At 39.4% G+C, this 21152-nt stretch overlaps 1 protein-coding gene across 4 annotated transcripts in view; it reads left to right on the top strand.

Annotated features, from left to right (window-relative positions):
* CACNA1D (calcium voltage-gated channel subunit alpha1 D) overlaps positions 1–21152 on the top strand; it is a 181938-nt gene that overhangs the window by 62526 nt on the left and 98260 nt on the right. For 3 of the 4 annotated variants that reach the window (XM_048491393.1, XM_048491391.1, XM_048491392.1), the window contains exons 1-14: positions 412–516; positions 2314–2428; positions 2903–2972; positions 3697–3763; positions 5111–5258; positions 5898–6027; positions 9588–9647; positions 9725–9784; positions 12212–12318; positions 14220–14307; positions 16935–17042; positions 17194–17246; positions 17346–17492; positions 19352–19553. In XM_048491393.1, the coding sequence (XP_048347350.1) occupies positions 426–516; positions 2314–2428; positions 2903–2972; positions 3697–3763; positions 5111–5258; positions 5898–6027; positions 9588–9647; positions 9725–9784; positions 12212–12318; positions 14220–14307; positions 16935–17042; positions 17194–17246; positions 17346–17492; positions 19352–19553 (1446 nt within the window). In that variant the 5' untranslated portion in view covers positions 412–425. Of the gene's footprint in view, positions 1–396; positions 517–2313; positions 2429–2902; positions 2973–3696; positions 3764–5110; positions 5259–5897; positions 6028–9587; positions 9648–9724; positions 9785–12211; positions 12319–14219; positions 14308–16934; positions 17043–17193; positions 17247–17345; positions 17493–19351; positions 19554–21152 lie in introns of those variants that run through there. The other variant, XM_048491394.1, reaches the window with a different exon arrangement.

The following is a 21152-nucleotide window of genomic DNA, read 5'->3' as shown; positions in this document are numbered from 1 at the left end:
TGATAGAGCCATTGTTAAGAAATGCTGAGATAAGATATGTGAAGTGTCTCACTGCTTAAAATGTGCTGTATAAATACTAAGCATTATTGCTAGATTCATGTCATATGTAAAGATATGCTTAGGGACAACTGGAGCAATTTGTGTGGGTAAGAAATGTTATGCCATACTTGGTCCTAAATGTTAATTTAGGCATCTAATGAAGGAGTTGAATTTTAAAAAATCTTGGAACCATGCATGCAATTGACTGGCATGGAATCTGTGAGTTTAATAAATATTGACACAACTAAATTTTCTTTTCCAATACATCCTTATTTAAATAAAAGCAGAAAAAGTAAGAGTTGAAGCTATTTTAAAGTGTATCTAAAACAATTTAATGGCTGGTATTGGAATTCTATGTTAATAAATATGATTGGCATGGGTTGGTTATGTATGATGGCATTATGGCATATGGTGGCCCATCCTCATCAGGAATGGTAGTCTGTATATACTTCATTATTCTGTTCATCTGTGGGAACTGTATCCTTTCATGTTAAGATATGTTTGCATCCATTCTTATGTCATAAGTGTAAAATGTAAGTAGCGTTTCGATTAGAGAGTTAAACAAAATTTCATATTCTAATTTCCATCGATGGCCCCGTGCATTCTCTGACTAACCAGTGATCTGCTCAAACTGAGGACTGGAGTATATTAGCTAAGGGATCCAGGGCAGATCACACCATATGAATGACTGTTCTTGTCACAAGTGTTGTCAAGAGTATATTCCAATCACCAATGATGCATTGCATGAAGAAATGTTTCCTTTTATTAATCCTAATTCTTCCCTCCAGCATTTTCAATGTATGCCCCCTGGTTTTAGTATTGTGAGAAAGAGAGAACATTTTCTGTCAACATTTTCAACTTCATGTACAATTTTATAGACTTCAATCATATCCCCCCTCAGACATCTCTTCTCCAAACTAAAGAGTCCCAAAGCGCTTTGTAGCCCGCTCCTCATTGGGAGAGGGTGCTCCCAGTCCCTCAATCATTTCCTCGTTTCCGCTTCTCTGCCACTTTTTCTAATCTCTCTGATATCCTTTGCCCTTTTGAGATGTAAAGCCGAACTAGACTGAGACATTGTAGTTACTCCAGAGACTGAACACAGTACTCCAAGTCGCATTACATCACTTATGGAGGAGTTAAGGGGCGGTATAAAAATCCAATAAAATAAAATAAATAAATAATATAAGGACATGACAATCTTTGCAGTTTTATTATCAATTCCTTTTCTAATGATCCCGAGCATAGAGTTTCCCCTTTTCACAGCCGCTATGCATTGAGTTGATATTCCCATGGAACTACCAACTAAAACACCCAAATCCCTTTCCTGGTCTGTGACTGATAGTACTGACCCCTGTAGCATGTATGTGAAGTTTGGATTTTTTGCCCCTATGTGCATCACTTTACATTTTTGCTACACAACTGAGCCATTTACCATTTCTTAGCCTACTGATCTAATTTATAAAGATCCAGCCTTTGATCTTTCTCAAATGAATCTTTGCAGTTCTCACCCCCTACATAATTTGGTATCATCTGCAAACTTGGCCACCACGCTACCCACCCCTACTTCCAGGTCATTTATGAATAGGTTAAAGAGCACTGGTCCCAAAATGGATCCTTGGGGGACACCACTCCCTACATCTCTCCATTGTGAGAACTTCCCATTTACACCCACCCTTCCCACCCACTGAAGATGCCAGTTACAGATGTGGGCAAAATATTAGGAGCAAAAACTACCATATCTCAGCCACACAGACTAGAAAAGTCACAAGAGCCAGTTGATTCCAGCTATGAAAGCCTTCAACAATACATTAAGCCCAAACAGAATAAATTTCTTTCCATAGAATTTCTGCAACATAATATTCTAGTGAAATTGTGCCCTTTGAATAGCTATTCTTTATCAACTCATGCTAATTACACAATTCTACCAGGGAGGTATTTGTTGTACAACTATTGTGTGCAATGAAAATATTGCAAAGGAAAGATGTAACTTAAGGACGCATCTGAAAATACAAAAGACAATGTAATATGCTGAATTTTTCAACCCTTTGTAATTTTGTTTCTGAAATTTACTATATTTCTAACAACCTAAAAGCTGACTTGCTACTTAGTTTGCCATGAAAGTATCATAATGTATTCTGTGCTCAACTGGGCTTTAATTTATTTTCACAGAAACCTCATTATCTAAGTACCATAGTAGTTTATATTTAATTAGAATGAATTTCTTATGTTTCTCAGTTGTAATACTTGCGGAATCCTTAAAATAGTCTGAAATAGATATCTTGTTAAATGTCTTCTTGGCCATTGCTGTTGATAACCTGGCTGATGCTGAAAGTCTGAACACGGCCCAGAAAGAAGAAGCAGAGGAAAAGGAGAGGAAAAAGAATGCCAGGTACAGGGGAAGAATGCAGTAACTGGCAAGTTTTGCAGTTTTATTGGGGGCCATGTACATTCATTAAATAAAGCAAAAATAAAAGGCTACAGAGTGCTGATGACTGTCTGCCATTCCTATCTCTCTGTAAATCCAAATCTATGCTTTTGTGGATTCTGCGTTTCTAGGATTGCCAGCTCCGGGTTGGGAAATACCTGGATATTTTGTGGGTAGGATCTGAGGAGGGCAGGGCTTGGGGAAGGGAGGGGAGGAATTTCAACGGAGTAGTGTTACAGAGGACACCTTCCAAAATGACAATTTTCTCCAGGGGAACTGATCTCCATTGCCTGGAGATCTGTTGTAATCCCAGGAGATCTTTAGCCACTATGTGGAGGCTGGTGACCCTGATTTTTTCATTTAACAAAATCAGTATGGCTTGCTTATTGTTTGGCTTGCTTATTATTTTGTCTTTTGTTTTTGGTTGGCTCTGTGTAGAAAAGAGAGTTTGGACACTAAAAAGGGAGACAAAAGTGAAGCCGAACAAAAGAAGGCCAAGGATGCTAAGGTAATTTATTTCTGTGTATGTCAGCAAAGACAGCTTTTTGTTCAGAACAGCACTTATCAACCATCCATCTACAACACATTATCCCTAACTGAAATATATACCTCTTGAACCTGTGCATGGGTCATTTTGTGGCTAAGGGCCCAGTCTGGTGCTTGAAGAAGGAAATGGGATGTACAATGGCTGAGTAATTGTAACTCCAGACAAGACTGAGGTGCTGTTGGTCAATATCAAACTATTTAAGGAGTAGCTTCTTGAGCTGTATATTTAGTTTGCGTAGACTGGTAGGATCCAACCATTTATTGATTCTTTAGGTTTATTTATCCAATCAAAAGTTTTAAATTAAACACTGATTAGGGTGTTGTGGGTTTTCCAGGTTGTATGCCCGTGTTCCAGTAGCATTTTTCTCCTGGACCCGTTTTAGCCACTACTGCATCTGTGACTGGCATCTTCTAGGAGGGATCAGTGATGAGTAGTACAAAGCTTGGCCCTACTACTACTACCATCAGATCCTCTGAAGATGCCAGCCACAGATTCAGGTGAAAGATCAGGAGGAAATGCTACTGGAACATTATGGAAGGCAACCAGAACAACCCATGAAGTGATCCTAGATTCTGGCATGAACGCCTTCAACTAAACACTGATTATCTTGAACATTTTTAAAACTAGGAATGGCGAAGTGCTGACGTGATTTCTTTCTCAAGCATTTTCTTTGTTAATATGATAGGTTACAATTAATGAATATGGAGGAGAAGAAGAAGACAAAGATCCGTATCCACCTTGTGATGTTCCAGGTACATATTCACTTGTGTAAACCGAGAGGGGAAAAAAGTCAGGTCAAGTGTACCAAAGCTGCATGGCACCATAATTTAACTAATATGAATATAATCACCTTTTAAATTACCAGAGCAGATTTCCACCTTTCATCTCCCTTGAAATATATAGTGTAGGTTAATAACATTGACATACATTTAATGGAGTTCTTAGAGCCTTATTACACAATGACTTTTTTGCACAGTAGAAATATTGCACTCATTTGTACATCTTCCTTCAGACAACAGTTTTTGAGGGAGATCACATATTCACATATAACCACAATGTTTTGTACTTACTAAATATTGGACCTTTTCCTGCTACTGATGTCATGACTGCTTTACTGAATTGGATTGCATAAATGCTGCAGATTGTGATGATAATTAGTGATAAGTATGACAATACCTGTCAGTGTCTCCATGATTTTATGAAACATTTAAGAAGTGTTTAAGAAATTATTTGGAAGTTATGTGCTCTCCTGCTATAGTGGCAAACAGCAGAAAAGTGATTGCCCAGTAACAAGACCAATGCAATTCCGTGAAATGAGACTTTTTAAAAATTGCTCTTCTGCTCAGATGATCAGAATAGTAATTCTGTTTTGTTTTGAGAATAGTACTGTGAGTTTAGGCTAACACAGCTTTAGGCTACCACAGACCAAGATCTCCCAGTTTCACATCCAGCACTTGGTCCAACATATATAAGGCTATACTTTTCTGCTGTATGTTTCTGCATCGGAACACACCTCCAGCTAAATTTATAAGTACACAGAATACTACTGCTCCTGTGGTAAGATGGCCATTCTCACACCAAGGCCATTACTCCTACTCATAATCAGTAGACAAGATATTGAAGTGGGAATTTTATTTGTAGGACTATCATGTAATAGTTCAAACGTGCTGGTTGCTACTATTGTGCATACACTATGTTCACAAGCGAAGATCTGTCCCATAAAATGGCTTACTGCTGGAGGAGCAAAAGCTGTCCCATTTCAAATAAAACAAGAAGAATATGAACAGCTAAAAAAAGAGAACAGGATGAGACTCATCCAAAAGCTACAGACAAGGCTTAGAAATTATTCATATTCATACATCAATATTCCAGTATAGCAGAAATGTACAGAGATTTGACCATCAATATGAGATGCTAATGTAGCATCTGAAATTTGATTCAATGATGATGAAAACGATCCTCATAATATGTTGCTTTGTTTTAAATGCATAGATCTGCCCAGATAGGGAGATGATCTAACTAGATAATGTTTCAAGCACCAGTTTATTATAACACTTCAAACATCTTTGATATAATAAACAAGTACATTCTACTTAAAGTAGGTGAAGAAGAGGAGGAGGAGGAGGAAGAAGAGCCAGAAGTGCCAGCTGGTCCTCGACCCCGAAGAATATCTGAACTTAATATGAAAGAGAAGATGACACCAATTCCTGAAGGGAGCTCCTTCTTTATTTTCAGCAATACAAATCCGTAAATAATTTTGTAAAAGTGTATTTCCCCAAACGGTTTATTACTGAATAGTAATAACGCACTGGTCCTGACCTGGATTGCTCAGATTACCCCAATCTCATCAAATCTTGGTAGTTAAGCAGGGTAGGCACCTAGTTGCTATAAATTGACTGTAGCGAGACAGCACTTTCCATTACCAAAACCACATGAAGATTTCCTCATGAACAGCAAAGTTCTGGCTGACTCCATCTAGTTTAAAACTGAATTGTCAGCAAAATAAAATGAATGTGTTCCTTTTAACATGAGTTATCCCTTTGTAGTCCAGACTCCCTGAAAAGCCGCTAAAGACCTGAGCTTCTTGCCTTGCTGAGAGAACATATTCTACGACAAATTGTTGCTTAATCTCATTCATGTATCAAAATTTGATCACTTTCTATATGATATTTATGTGCCCCTTTTTATACAGAATATAAAATCTAAAATTTTCTAAAAGGTCAGGTTAGTTAATTATATGACTTCCCTGTTAATTAATTTTTTAAAACCCTAAATTATTTGGCTTCGTTCAGTAATTTCTATTCACATTTTTACATTTTTTCTATTTCAAGATCACTGACGTTTCCACTTGTTCTGTTTTGTTCCATTTGTCTTCCTCTCCTTCAGGATTCGAGTGGGATGTCACAGGCTAATCAACCACCACATTTTCACCAACCTCATTCTGGTTTTCATCATGCTTAGCAGTGCCTCCCTTGCAGCTGAAGATCCTATTCGCAGCCATTCTTTTCGAAATAATGTAAGAAAAAAAATAGACTTTTCAAAGGAAAGTGCTTGTGGGGTCTTCTTTTCATAGTGCCATTCAAAATATAAAATGATGAAGGACAAGAATATCTGTAGCTTGTTTAGATCAAACCATATGAAAATATTTGGGTTTTCTTTAAGTTCAGTAGGATATTGGACTCACCTAGTACCGGTAATTACAGAGTTAAGATACTTATTATGGTTTACAATATTTTTTGTCTCATAACTGATTTTTTCCCCCTTTAAACATATTTTGGTACCAAATGATCTCCAACCTTAACCAAAGCTGACTTTGCCCGGTAGAGGTATCGCGGTGCAGGTCACAGATTATCATACACTAAGTAATTTTTCAAGTGTGAGTAGATTTAATTGCAGTCTTATCGTGTGGGCATTTCATCATATGAATACTCAGCTGAAAAGACCACCCTTGATTATTCCAGTAATGCACTCCTAATTATTTCAAAAGTGACTGCATATTTCCTCTCTGTCAGGGGAGATAAAGTGTACTATTTCATGCAATTCACTGATTTATGTTAGGTGATAAGAGGGGAAGGGCATGTGAAGCAACTTGATTCAAGGGGGCATCTTTTGGGAGTCCAGATTACCTTAGGATCTATTATTACTTAAAATTGCATTTTAATTTCTGGGTACAATTGTACTGTCATGAGGTGTTGATTAACTGGGTATGGATGTGAACACTTAGAAAACTTTCAGTCTCAGTACCCTGTGGAACATTCCAGCCTAAACACCATTAAGTCCCATCCAGGTATATGAACTCCTTTTTCAAGATTTCAGGAGTTTTTCCCATCTCTTAATGTTATTCTGAGGAATCTTTAACTTCAGTTGCCAGAGACTGCGTTGAGGGACCTTTATGAAATTTTTATTTTTTTTTTTTTTCAAAGAAATTTTATTTTTTGAACATTGTTAGAAATTCTTATTTGGCCCTACACAGAGAAGGTTCCACAGGATGTCTGCTACAAAAATCAGAAACAATGGTAATTTGGGTAAATATGATAGTCTTTAAAAGTATAGCATGCAGCATTACTGCCACCTATGTGTATTCATTTATTGCACTCAAGGGAGTGGCTCTTTCCAAAGTAGTTTCTGATGACTTTTCTCTCTTCATACATACTTCATGCTAGGAGAAGCCATGTACGCATTATCCCAGTCCCAGACGAGGTACCTTATTATTGTGGTCAGAATTAGGTGACACTCCCTATTTGCATGAACTTCTTTGGCTTCCAGAGTCTCATAGAAGGAGACAAACAGGAAGAGGGAAAAGCAGCAATCCTAACTTTATCATCACTTCTTTTCAGACCGTTTCTAATATTTTCTCTTGGAATTCCCTTTTTTCATTCTGGCTGAAACTTCTATGTTTGTATAATTCTGGCATGGGGGTCAGCCACCATTTACAAAAACCAGCTCTAAATAATGCTGTCTTGATTGAAAATTACTTCAGTAGTCCAGAATATCATAGTCTGCTGTTCAACGATGTTTACAAATCACCACCCTGGGCTTCATATAAACACTTTACTTCTGTTTGAAACAAGCTGTAATGTCACATGTTCATATATGAAATATATTCTAGATCAGGGGTAGGGAACCTGCGGCTCTCCAGATGTTCAGGAACTACAATTCCCATCAGCCCCTCTGTCAGCATGGCCAATTGGCCATGCTGGTAGAGAGCTGGTGGAGTAGTTCCTAGTATCTGGAAAACTTTGATTCTGTTCAGAATGATGTCTTAAAATGATGATGATGTCCTCTTAATGGAAAATGTAATATATTTTAAAGTTGATAATCTAAGCTGTCCCATAAATGGTGTAATCCTACTAATCCTGTGTATTTATTTTTGAAATATGGTGTAGTTGTATAATTCAGGGTAACAAATCTATATGTAATTGGATATGTTGAGGTAAGCAGTTTATACTTTTTTGTTTAAAATGTTTGGTTCTTAGGAGGCAATTCCAGTGTTTCTCTAGTAATTTTATCGATACTTTGGCGCCCTGTGTTGATGGGGATGCCTGACTCTCACTTCTGGTCTTGAAGCTTCTCGGGGGTGGCAGCAGGGAGCATGGGACGTCCCACGGTGGAGTGGGAGCTGCAGGGGCTTGCTGCTGCAGATGGCACGGAAGTGGGGAATGTAGAAGCCTAAGGGCTTGCAACCTTGGACCCATAGTAGTCATCTTGACAGGCCTTGACCAGCCCATTCTAAAAAAAATATTGTTGGGTTGCCTACTTAGTACTTTATTCTTTTTTGTAAAGTGCCTTGAGCCCTAAGGGAAGAAAAGTGCCCTGTGGGAAGAAAAGTGCCCAAAATGTTCCCCCAATGCCATCCTATTAGAGACATCGCAGAGAAACAGCGTGTGCATACAGAGGAAAAGAAAAAATTCCTAATAATATGAAAGGCATAGTTATAATTATTCTTTCAGAATTGTCAGAAGAGTGTTTGGTGTTTGGAATATGCTGCCACAGGAGGTGGTGATGGCCACTAACCTGGATATCTTTAAAAGGGGCTTGGACAGATTTATGGAGGAGAAGTCAATCTATGGCTACCAATCTTGATCCTCCTTGATCTCAGATTGCAAATGCCTTAGCAGACCAGGTGCTCAGGAGCAGCAGCAGCAGCAGCAGCAGGCCATTGCTTTCACATCCTGCATGTGAGCTCCCAAAGGCACCTGATGGGCCACTGCGAGTAGCAGAATGCTGGACTAGATGGACTCTGGTCTGATCCAGCAGGCTAGTTCTTATGTTCTTATGTTCTTAAGAGAATGGAAGCAGCGTATTTCTCCCTCCCGCCTCCCCACTGCATCCTCCTGACCCTCATGGCTGGGAGTCCTTGTGGTTCTAAGACGCTAGAATAATTTTTTCCACAACTGCAGAAGAGTGGGAGGTGAACCTGGGCAAGAACTGTGAACCTTGTGTCTGGACTGCTGCATCCAGTCCCATGACTAGGGTCTATTATGTATGCAGGGCTCACCCTGTGGCTCTTTTCTTCTCAGTAGGTTTTTTCTGTGGTTTTCATTGCTAACTGGGGATTCTCTTACACTTCTCTTACACTTCTCTTACACTCTCTCTCTCTCTCTCTCTCTCTCTTTGGGCTGTTCTGCTGGCCAAATGCAGGATAAACTGCTTTTAGGTGGGCATGGGAAGGGGGGACCAAATGCACAGCAGGCTGAGCACACACAACAAATCTTCACTTTTGTCAGCGAAGAGAATGGAAAAATCACACTTCAGGAGGTTTTGGAAGCTATGAAATCCTGCTAACAGTTACAATTTTGTTGAATTTTTTAGATGCAATTTATGTTATAAGCCACATTTTCAGGGACTGAATGACTTAACAATAGCCTTAAAGAAAAAAAAATATAATTTTGTGAAGCTTAAAAGCAGTTTTCACTAAAACAATTATTGTATGGCACATTTAATTTGCTGTGTCTAAAGTCCTTATGTTCTTACAGTATGTCTTTCTATGTAAGCAAACAAAACTGTAAATACTGTAATTACTATCAAAGTATTTGTAGATGAGTTTGTTAATATAGTACATGTTATGCCTTGCAGATACTTGGTTACTTTGACTATGCTTTCACAGCCATCTTTACTGTTGAAATCCTGTTAAAGGTAATTAATTGTTCATTGTCCTTGTTAGCTCAAACAGCTCTAGCAATAATGTTTGTAACTTTGTGTTTACCTTCCAGATCCTAGGGTATGCAGATTATGTCTTCACTAGTATGTTTACATTTGAAATCGTTTTGAAGGTAACAGGTTTATAAAGAAGTTTGCTTAAGGATTTTTGTCTGTGTGTCTCCTGCAAGAAAAGGCACTTGAAGTGTTCTCCACCTTTTCACTCAACAAGCAAATTTAAATTGTTAAAAAAAGAGATTTTTTTCATGATTTTTATTCATGATTTTTGAATTTTGGATGCATGTAGAAGCTACATTTTTGTCATCACATCAATCTGACATTTCATTTGACCCTATTTTCTGCTTACAGTTTGTCAGAAGAGGGGGGCAATGTTTCACAGCGCATGAGTTTTCTTCCTCCCTTTTCTGGCATTTTGAAAAGAAAGATCCTAAATCTTTTAAAAGGGGAGCATGTAGTTTCTCATTTCTCTTTCTGAACATAGAACTGTAATGGTAGGTCATTGTTTTCTTGCAAAGGGACTTGCAAGATACTCTGCCCTTAATATACTAAGATGCTTTATATCGGGTGTACATTTAAATAGACAGAGAGGCATAAACATGTTTGCTTAAATGTATTGCCCATGCATGAGTTCAGAACTGGTATTTTGATGTATGGCTTGTGTACTGATTACAAAGAACATTCTCTGGGGCACTTAGCATTCTGACATATTAATTAGCTTGGCATACTGATTGTGTAAATGCTCTTGAGGCAAATTGGTGCTGGGGAAATAAACAAGAATATATAAAACATGTGCACACACATTTTACAACCTTTGAGACTGGGAAAATCTGATTTCAAACCCTTGAGTAGCCCAGACATGTAACTGTAGACCTCCTGGTATTATAAGAATCAGTACATAAACTTTGCATTTACAGTTGAGAATTGAATGTAACAACAAATCTATTTCCAACTTTATTCACATTACTGTGTGTCCTTTTTACAGTATTTTTAATTGATAATTGTAATTTTGGCTGTTTACAAGATATGCTGTGGTTTTTTTAGTTTTAAATATTCACTGGAAGCTAGCTGGGGTTTTCCCAGTAACTGAGCTATGTGACTGTGAAAGCTAGATTTAGATTAATAAAGAAAAATACAAAACCGACTGGCAATGCAATCCAGAGGAGGTAGCGGTGCTGTGACCAGGAAAGGCACAGCCATGGCGCAGCTGGACTGTCTCCTAACAGGCTTGTTGCATTGCACCCATCAATCTGGCAGTGGCACTTTCCCTACCTCTGTGAAAACACAATATGTAGCACAATAAGCTGTGCCACTGTCCTGTCAGTCAGGATCCTGTCCGCAGTTCTTTGAAATATATTCCATTTTAATTTATGGCAATATGGAGGTTTGGAACATGCTTATTATGAGAAAGGTCATATTTCTTTATCCTTCTGCTGACATATTTCCCTGGGCAAATGAGCAGCTATTTAACATGATAAGGTATTGAAATAAAGAGGAACAGTGAGCAAAGAAGAATATCTCGGGAAGCTCAGTTTATCCTTATTTCAGTGGATGTTACATTGCTCAGCCTCCAGCCCAATTGAATTATGCCATAACCTTGAGTGGCAAGAGGCTGAATCTGACATTTAGTATTATGTAAGCAGAAAAAAAATGTGAGTGTGGGTTGGCAGGATTTTTTAAAAATAAAACAACTTTTGTTTTATTATTATTAATATATTATTTCTAATTAGGGTTTTTTGTGATGGTACTTACTGGTACTGAATCCTGGCATCTTTTGAGGGACTCTCTTGAGTAGTGATTCTGCTACACCAATCTGCCCCACTCAGCCAGAGAAAGAGAGCCCCAGATCCACTTTCACCCTTGCTTTGAATTCACAGGTAGCCTTAGGCTTGCCGTAGCTTATCAGTCCCAAACCACTGTTTACATCCCGGAGATAACAATACCCAACCACTTTACAAAGTTGTTGTAAGGATTACAAGATAATGGCCTATATCTGACTGTATCATTAAGAAAATTTAAATATATATATTTTAAGAGGGGTAGCAATGACACCCCAATAATCCCTCTAACTGTGGTAGGGAACTGCATGGATGTTACCTACCACTGAGCAGCACAGAGCTGCCCACGAGAGCTCCGCCTGCTGCTGGCTGCCCGATCTGTATGGTACTGATAAGGTGTCTGTCCGACCACACAACTTACAGGGAACATTGCCCCACCCCCATTGATGCAGCCTATGAGCCCCCCAAATCTTGTTCCTGAGGGTGGAATTGGAGGAAATTGTTGCAACCTCATATATGAGTACAGGAACATTCATTTCTCTCCCCCCCCCCCCCCACGCCTCCCAAAAGTTTTCGATATCTAATGGCATTAATGGGCATCAGTCAAATTGATCAATTTTAACATTGGGTTTATAATTTTGTATTTTGACTAACCTAATAAGCAATACTTTGTTTATCATTCAATGCGAGCATCTTGTAAACAGCCTATGTATATAATTGAGCTAAGCAGGATCAAAGAGTAAAATATGACTGTTCTACTTTTAGTTAACCGTGTTTGGAGCATTCCTTCATAAGGGGTCTTTCTGCCGGAATTACTTTAACTTGCTGGACTTGTTGGTAGTGGGTGTTTCTCTTGTGTCATTTGGCATTCAGTAAGTATTACAATAGCTTTTCAAAATACTTTTGGTCATTGTTCTTGTTTTTTTCATCTGTTGTTTGGTGGTACTCAAACAGTTTTCATTTTCCCATCCAGCAGATAGGCAACAAATAGTGCAGTGGGCCATCAAATGGAGCTCAGCTTAGCCACCGTATGTCACCACCAAAAAAATTAACCTTTCCTCTACATTCTGAGAAGGGAAACAAGGAAACAGAGCTTTATGTAGTGGCCAGGCTTTTTAGGTATGATAAATAAAGCAGACTTTCAAAATGTCCATAATTTGTGAGCGGAAGGAGAAATCTGAAGGGAGGTCCTGTAGAGAGGCCCAGTAAGCAAATATTGCTCTTCCTCTTACTGCACTTCTGTCCTCAAAGGCTGTGCTTTAGAGTCTCTTCTTCAGAATGAATGGCAGATGGTCATTTTTCTAAAAAGAAATAAAGAGATATACAGGAGCCTACCATTCCCTACAGATTCCATTCCCAGGTTTGTAAAGCCCATTCCTGGGTTTCATATTTTGGTCTTAATAGAGGGTGATGGAATATTGCTTTATGTACAAAGATTATTGATATTTCATCATTTTGCTTTATAACTACTATTATATTGCTATTTTTATTATAGAATCCATGGGTACTATATTTATAAGGGTTATGTTTTCTGAGGTGCCCTGCTTTCTTTACATCCCTTCCTGCATGGCTCTGTAACCCCGTCTTCTTAAAATCCACCTCAGGGCTACTATATCACATCTGCTCTCTATCTGCATTCCACTCTGGCAACATAACTTCAACCACACTTCCAACGATAATATTGTGTGAAGATGGATTCCAGTAGATCAAATTGTGTGTACTAGGTGATTTCACCATCATACATTGTAAATATAAGATGTAGGATAGTACCAGGTACTGGATTCAACATCATGAAGACTTCAGTTTTCATTTGAGAGCCATCATGGTATAGTGGTTAAGAGCAGATGAATTCTAATCTGGAGAACTGGGTTTGATTCCCCACTCCTCCACATGAGTGGTGGAGTCTTATCTGGTGAACTGGATTTGCTTCTACACTCCTACATTTGATGGCCTGCTGGGTGACCTTGGGCTAGTCACAGTTCATTCAAAATGCTCTCAGCCCCACCTACCTCACAAGGTGTCTGTTATGGGGAGAAAAAGGAAAAGTTGTTTCTAAGCCACCTTGATTCTCACAGTTTAATTGCTTTAAATGTTAGATTATCACACTTGCATTCTGGCAAACAATAGAGGGTCATCTCATTTAGAAAAAATACAGGACATAAAGGTCCCAATGGGCACGCAAAAACTCATATGATAAGCAAAGTTCTTTTTGTACATTGAGAGTAGATATAAGCATTTGCTAGTCTACATGGTCACTTTCACACATGCTAAACAATGTACTTTCAGTCTACTTCGCAACTGGATTTTACTGTGTGAAATGGCAAAAGCAACTTGCAAATTATTATTAAAGTGCATTGAAAGTGGATTGAAAGTGCATTATTCAGTATGTGTGAAAGTACCCTATATTTTGACAGTGGTTGAGACAAATCTACAATTGCTCACAAGTTACACCAAATTAATGTCAGAGAGGGTTGTTATTTCCTTACATAAGCAGTATTTTCCCAAGTTATTCCCATTCTGTTGACAAATCTTTTTTTCTTCTGCTTAAATAAGGCATCCTTTAGGTAGAAAAAAAAGTTGTTTAGAAATGAATTGGACTATGCAAATTAACATAAACTCTTGTTTACAAAGGATTATTTGTTTTTATAAGTGCATAAGAATTTTTGCAGAATTGATGGGTTTTTGTTCATGAGTATTAAATTGTGACCCAGAAAGCAAATTATATCAAATAATAACTAGCCAATGTTTTATTTGTGTTTACTTTTTTCCCTAGATCAAGTGCTATTTCAGTTGTGAAGATTCTGAGAGTTTTAAGAGTCTTAAGGCCCTTAAGGGCTATAAACAGAGCGAAAGGACTTAAGGTTTATATCTTTACATTTTTATTACAACCTACACATACTGATTACAGAGCAATAAATAGTACCTGGGGAAAAATCTCTTTTGCAGGTTGGGCATGTTTATTCTGTCTAAAATAATATAGCTTTTCAGCACTATGCTGTGGTTCAGTTCTCTTCCAGATTTAACTTTTGGCCAAGCCTTACAGACCTCTCCTCCCAGCCCTCAGTCTTCATACTTCCTATTGGATCTCCTGGTTCTCCATTTCCTCAGGGATCCTAATGCTGTACTGCTTCCCATCTTCCTCCCCCCTGGGCTTACTTAAGCTCTGGCCCACCTTCTTCTCTGGCCCTTCCTTGCCTTTCTACACTATCAACTCTTCTGTTTGTCCCTTGCATCAGTTAGTGTAGGGCAATTAAAGCATAAGAGGAGCTCTGCTGGATCAGACCAGTGGTCCATCTAGTCCAGCATCCTGTCTCACACAGTGGCCAGACACTTACTGAGAGCAAAGTCTGATGCAGAGCATGGCTCCCTGTCTGATTGTAAAAGCCAAACTGCGTATGCATGCACTTTCAAACACTACTCTGTTTTGTTAAATAAAGCCAGGTTGTCTGCACTATTAGCAGTTTGAAGGGGAGAAGACAGGGTTTTAAAGAAGACATCATTTTCTCTTTAAAATGCTAACAAAGTAGGAAGTGTAATTTCAATTTGCATAATGAAAGTCAGAAAATGTCAACTCCATTGTGCAGCCATGGTGAAAAAGGCAAACTCTATGCCTGGCATTATTAGGAAAGAAATTGAAAATAAAATAGGCAATATTGTAATGCCCTTGAACAAAACTATGATACACCCTCATTTAGAATACTATGTATACTTGTAATTAGTGTATTTCAAAAAGGATATTACAGATGGGAAAAAGTGCACAAAAGGGCAACCAAGATGATTAAGGAGTCAGAGCACTTTTCCTATGATCAATGTCTGGGACTTTTCAGTCTAGAAAAAAGATGACTCAGGGTGGACATGACAGAGGCCAAAAGATTATTAATAGGATAGACAATGTGGATAGAGAGCTTCTTGTTCCTCTTCCATAATACTACAACCAGTAAAGCCGATGGGCAATAGTTTTAGGACAGGCAAAAGGAAGAACCTCTTTGCTCAATGACTGAATTATGGAGTTCCCTGCCAGAGGACATAATGATGGCTACAAGCCTTTAAAAGAGGGTTACACAGATTAATGGAGGATACATCCATCATTTGCTACTAGCCTTAGCCACCAGAGAGAACCTCCATATTCAGAAGCAGTAAAGCTCTGAATACCAGTGCCAGGAGGTAATGTCAGGGGAAGGCCTCTGCCTATATATCCTGTTGTTATATACCTCCAGAGTAGCTGGATAGCTACTGTGTGAGACAGATGCTGGACTAGATGGACCACTCCTGTGATCTAACCATGTCAGGGTGAAAGATTAAATCTGTCTCCTCTCCACACAGTTCTAATCCAAGTTAAGGGTGCATGCACACATATGATTTGCTTTTACAAACAAAAAATGATAATGTCTGTTTGTATCCTGTTTTGCTGTGCAAAACTTCTGGTTTCCTTGCAAAGCTGCTTAAAGTGTAACCCACATGATGCAGTGGTTAAGAGCGGCAAACTCTCATCTGGAGAACCTCCACCTGAGGTCTGTTGGGTGACCTTGGGCTAGTCATAGCTCTCTCAGAACTCTCTCAGCCCATGCAGAGGCAGGCCCTGGCAAATCCCCTCTGAACCTCTCTTGCCTTGTAAACCCTACAGGGTCATCATAAAGTCCGTTGTGACTTTATAGCACTTTTCACCACCACCACCACCACCACCACCACCATATGTGACACAGCAGATCCATGATAGGCTCTCCAGGTGCATATTCTACTTGCCAAAAACAGTAACAGAATGATACAGATTGTGGCTGTGGTGCTGAGGAATGGGATGTGTGGGTGGGGAGAGGTAACTTTCCCCTTGGACTGTTGACCTGATGTCCTGCCCCCATGCTGTTTTAAGAATTTGTGAAAGAAAAAGGACAGGGTGTAACATAGGCAACTGTCCTTTTCCCCTAGCACCATGGTGGCGAACCTTTGGCACTCCAGATGTTGTGGACTACAATTCCCATCAGCCCCTGCCAGCATGGTCAATTGGCCATGCTGGCAGGGGCTGATGGGAATTGTAGTCCACAACATCTGGAGTGCCAAAGGTTCACCACCACTGCCCTAGCAGGTATTAAAGCAATGAGGGAGACAATTTTGATGTGGGTGATGGTGCTGAGTGCAGGGGACATTAACCTCCCCCCCCCCCCCCCCCAGTCCCAATCCATATCACATAAACACACATGCACACATAAGAGTTTTTGCAGCTAAGTTCCATGGTTAGGGATACAATCATGGAACCTAGTGTCATGTGCTAGAAAGTCATTATGATGTTCTAGGACAGAAAATGCCCCCCCCCCCCCCGCCACCAATTGTTTACAAATTTTGTTCATGAGGCTGGCAAGACCTGACTAGAGTCTCTAACTGGTACACTCAAGAAACAAATTAAGTACAGTTTAAATTATTACCCAGTAAGCATCACGATCAGTCGCCTGAATAAAATTGTACTGATCCTTCTCTTTCTTCTCCTTCCACACAGCATGTTGTTCAGTGTGTCTTTGTTGCTATTCGAACTATTGGTAACATCATGATTGTCACAACTCTGCTGCAGTTCATGTTTGCGTGTATTGGTGTCCAGCTCTTTAAGGTAAGTAAGAAAACAATTATTTAGGTCATGGTAACATCTTCAGTCCTGTAAAGAGCACTTCACTGGCAAGGTCATTCTCTGGGAACCTCAGAGAGGTGCTTTAAAAATGACTGACTAGTATATGATCAACTTCTGTTGTTTTCCTTTGTAGGGTAAATTCTATCGGTGCACAGATGAAGCAAAACAAAATCCTGAGGAATGTCGGTACGCGTTTTTCCTTTGTATCTGCAAATTAGGGCATTGCAATGGTGTCTTCTGTTTCCAATGCATTGACACCAACATCTGCTGTTCTTTCTTCTGTAGGGGGATCTTTATTGTTTACAAAGATGGAGATGTCGATAGTCCAATGGTGAGGGAAAGAATATGGCAGAACAGTGATTTCAACTTTGACAATGTGCTTGCTGCTATGATGGCTCTTTTCACTGTGTCCACTTTTGAAGGCTGGCCCGCGTAAGTGCACCATCTGTGAAGCTTTTATGAACTGTCTTGGTGATATTTGGGGGATGATGAGCTGCTGGTTATATTTTCTGAAGAGCATGATCTATTTGGGAATCACTGAAAGATCATGGAGGTGTCAGAGGTTTGTCTGTGATGGGGGAACTGCTTGTTTCAGTGCTTGGGCACTCCCCTCACTCTTCTCCTCATCACTTCTCCCATCAAGCACAGAGTGTGGTCAGGAGCCTCTGGCTTTGGGGAGCCTTCAGTTTCACTTCAGTTTGTCAACTATTCAAATACAGGTGCATGGGCAAATTAGAGCTCATTTCTGGTTCATCCTCACAACAGTCCTGTGAGGTAGGCAATATTGGGTTCAGTAAAACCTGTAGACTTCTAGCGAAGTCAGCAAGGGTCAGCTGAACTCCATCAAAATTGAAAAGTATGATGTCCTTCAAAGCTTCATCCTTCCTAGTTAACATTTCTTACATTTTATAAGGATTCAGTTACGTTTCCCCACCCCACCCCGTTAGCCATTTAACCACATCTGTTTGGCCATTGTTCAAGATCGCTACTGCACCACCAGAAGATTTGCATAACAAGATATAAAAGTGGATGCCATTAATGTATTTATGATAACCAATTCCTATACTATGAATGCAAGGGCTTCATATAGGGGTTGAACACTAAGGGAGTAAGAATGCACTAGGTGGAACCCCACAGGCCAAGTCCCACACTGATGACAACTGGCCTCTGATAGCAACTCTTAGAGACTGATCTATAAGGAATGATTTAAGCCAGTTCAAAGCACTTCCATTATACCAAGATCTGCCTCCAAACATCTCAATAGGGTGGCATGATTCATAGTATGGAAGGCTGCAGATAAATCGAGTGATGAAGCGGCATGGCTTTTGTCCACATTCAGACAGAGATCATCTATAAGTCGATGAGTGTATTCTCCCTCCCATAGCCCAGCCTGAAATCTGAAAAGGTTCCAAAGCAGATGAATTTTCTTATTTGCTGATTTCCCCCTTCATATCTGTGATGTCCCTGCAAGGCCTCTGACCGACCCCAGCAGTTGAGGAAGCAATGGGCTCAAGGAGAAGGTGACATGTTCCAGTTCTGTGAACTATGCTCCACTTGTAGTACTTCAGATGTTTCCACACAAGATCTATATTTTCTATATTTTGAATCTAATTATTTAGTACACAGTTGTATTATGAATGTTCTAAAATTTCAATATGTACTTCATGGATTGGATCCAATTTGCTTTCCCACTCAGTTGCATTTAATTCCCTTTTCAACTCCCATGTGGTTTTTGCCAGTGCAGGTCCTATGATCCTCAGCATAGCCTTTTGTGTGGTCATAGTGGACCCCTCTGTTCTTTTCACCAGTGGAAAAACAGATTGGATCCAACCCTATGTTGGTTCCTTTTTTTCTCTGAAAAAAAAAATAAAGCATACTGCATTTAAAAACTTAAAACTCCTCTCTTAGTGATTTACAGCACGATCTTAGGGCTTTTAATGCAGAAACAAATCTGGTGGGGCTTAATCACAAATGCGTTCATAGGATGGATGCCTTAGTGATTGTGCCCAGAAGTACACTTTTCATAACTTTACCTTGTTTTTATCTTAGGAAGATCAGTGAAATTTCCCAATCTTCCTATGGACCAATCTGTATTGATTAAGCAATATTTATTTGTTTTTGGAGCCTTATTGTTTTCTTTAAATGAAGAGTTCTGTCTGAAGTGAATCTTTTGCCATTAAGAGTCACATACATACTCTTGTTTTACAGTTCTTGTGTATGAACTGCAAAATGGAACTTGTAATTAATTGAACTTAAAAGAAATTACCTTTACTTCTTTTTTGTTAATGCAGGCTTCTGTATAAAGCTATAGATTCAAATGGGGAGAACATTGGCCCAGTCTACAATTACAGAGTGGAGATTTCCATCTTCTTCATCATTTATATCATCATTATTGCTTTCTTCATGATGAACATATTTGTTGGTTTTGTCATTGTCACGTTCCAAGAACAAGGAGAACAAGAATACAAGAACTGCGAATTGGACAAAAATCAGGTAATAAGGAACAACAGTCTTTTTATGCATGTTAATGTATGAAAGGGGGTGTCTTTTTTCTTGTCTCAGAAGAGGGTGCTGTTCCCTTGCTTTGCTTACTTTGTTGAGTAGAGTCACGCTCATGGAAAAGCTACAACCTTGTGGCAGAGAGCAAGTGTTGTATTTAAAGCTTCAGGTTCCAGCTTAATGATCCCCAAGTAGCAGAGGTTAGAAGGAAAACCTCCAGTTGAGACCCTGGTTTACCTTATCAGTCAGAGTTGATGCACCAGGTGTCTGATTTGGTATAAGGCAGTTTCGTTATATCTCTCTGTAGAGAACACACTGGTGAAATTCTCTCATATCAAATGAATGTGGTTCTAGCCTCCTTTTCTGTCTGTGAAGTAGAAAGTCAAGCTCTCTGTATACATTCTTGATGGCAAATCTTTAACCCTCTTTACATTTGGCTAGTATTACTCAGAGTTAAAATCATTTATGTGATGATAATAATGCTGCGTACAGTTGTTGTACATATTTTTATTTTTCTAGCTTTGTGTGTGTAGCAGACTCCCGCATTGCCTTCATGGAACATCCCTTGTTTTACAGGAAATAATGGGGAGGGAACAAAGTGTCTAGTGGAACTGCAAGAGTAAGCCCTTATTGATTCTCCCAAGAACCCAGTGAGAACAGTTCCTACTATTTCAGTCATATAGATATACAGTGTATTTGGAAATTGGAAAGGCCCAGTTAAAGAGTAGGGTTGCCAAAGACCTGGAGGAAAAAAATTCTTGCTTCTTTAATAGGCTTCATGGTCAGGTAAAAATTTTTATAGCATCATGGGTAAATAGCATAATCTGGTAAATAACATCCCATTAAGCCTCTATTAATGAGGCTGGACCTTTATTCTCCAGCTTGCTAACATCCCATTAAAGAATCCAGCAGCTCACTTAGGCATCAGCCTAATGTCCTTTTGGGCAACATTACCTCAGCTACACCAGTACAAATTCCATGTCAGAAGCCTGATTGTCACTGGTTGTAATAAGATTTGACTTGATATGTAGATTTATTTACTTATTTATACAAAATTCCCAGGTGTGTGAGAAACCAATTCAGAGAAAGGGCCTAAGCAGCCCTGCTCTCCCCATACACACTTCGCTTATCTAACATGAAATGTCCCTAGGAAACCACTTGACCTGCAGGGAAAATTTCTAGATATCCCATGAGTACATATGTACTTCCCTCCCCTCCCCCTCCCTCTGCAAGAGTGGGTGGGCCAGGTCCAGATGCCAGGTCCCCTTCCCTCCCCTCCCTTGCATGCCACCCCTCCCTCCCCTCCCTCTGCTAGGGTGGGTGGGCCATAAAGTGAGCATGGAACTTCCATCACATGTCTGGTTGACAGCATCAAGAAGAGACAAAAGAACAATGATTTACATCATTAGACCCAAGGGATCCTAATCAGATATGGCGATGGGAGTTCTGTGAATGAATGTTCCCTACCCCCTTAAATTGTTGGCACATGAGGCCTGAATTTGGGTCAGGACTGTAGTATGTAGGAAGGGACTTCATTAAGTCTTCCTCCTGTGCCATTTTCCCAACCTAAAACAGCCTTGCTAGGCTGTTCCT

This window comes from Sphaerodactylus townsendi, linkage group LG03, assembly GCF_021028975.2.
Source record: "Sphaerodactylus townsendi isolate TG3544 linkage group LG03, MPM_Stown_v2.3, whole genome shotgun sequence".
NCBI lineage: Eukaryota > Metazoa > Chordata > Lepidosauria > Squamata > Sphaerodactylidae > Sphaerodactylus > Sphaerodactylus townsendi.
This window is presented reverse-complemented; position numbering and strand designations above follow the sequence as displayed.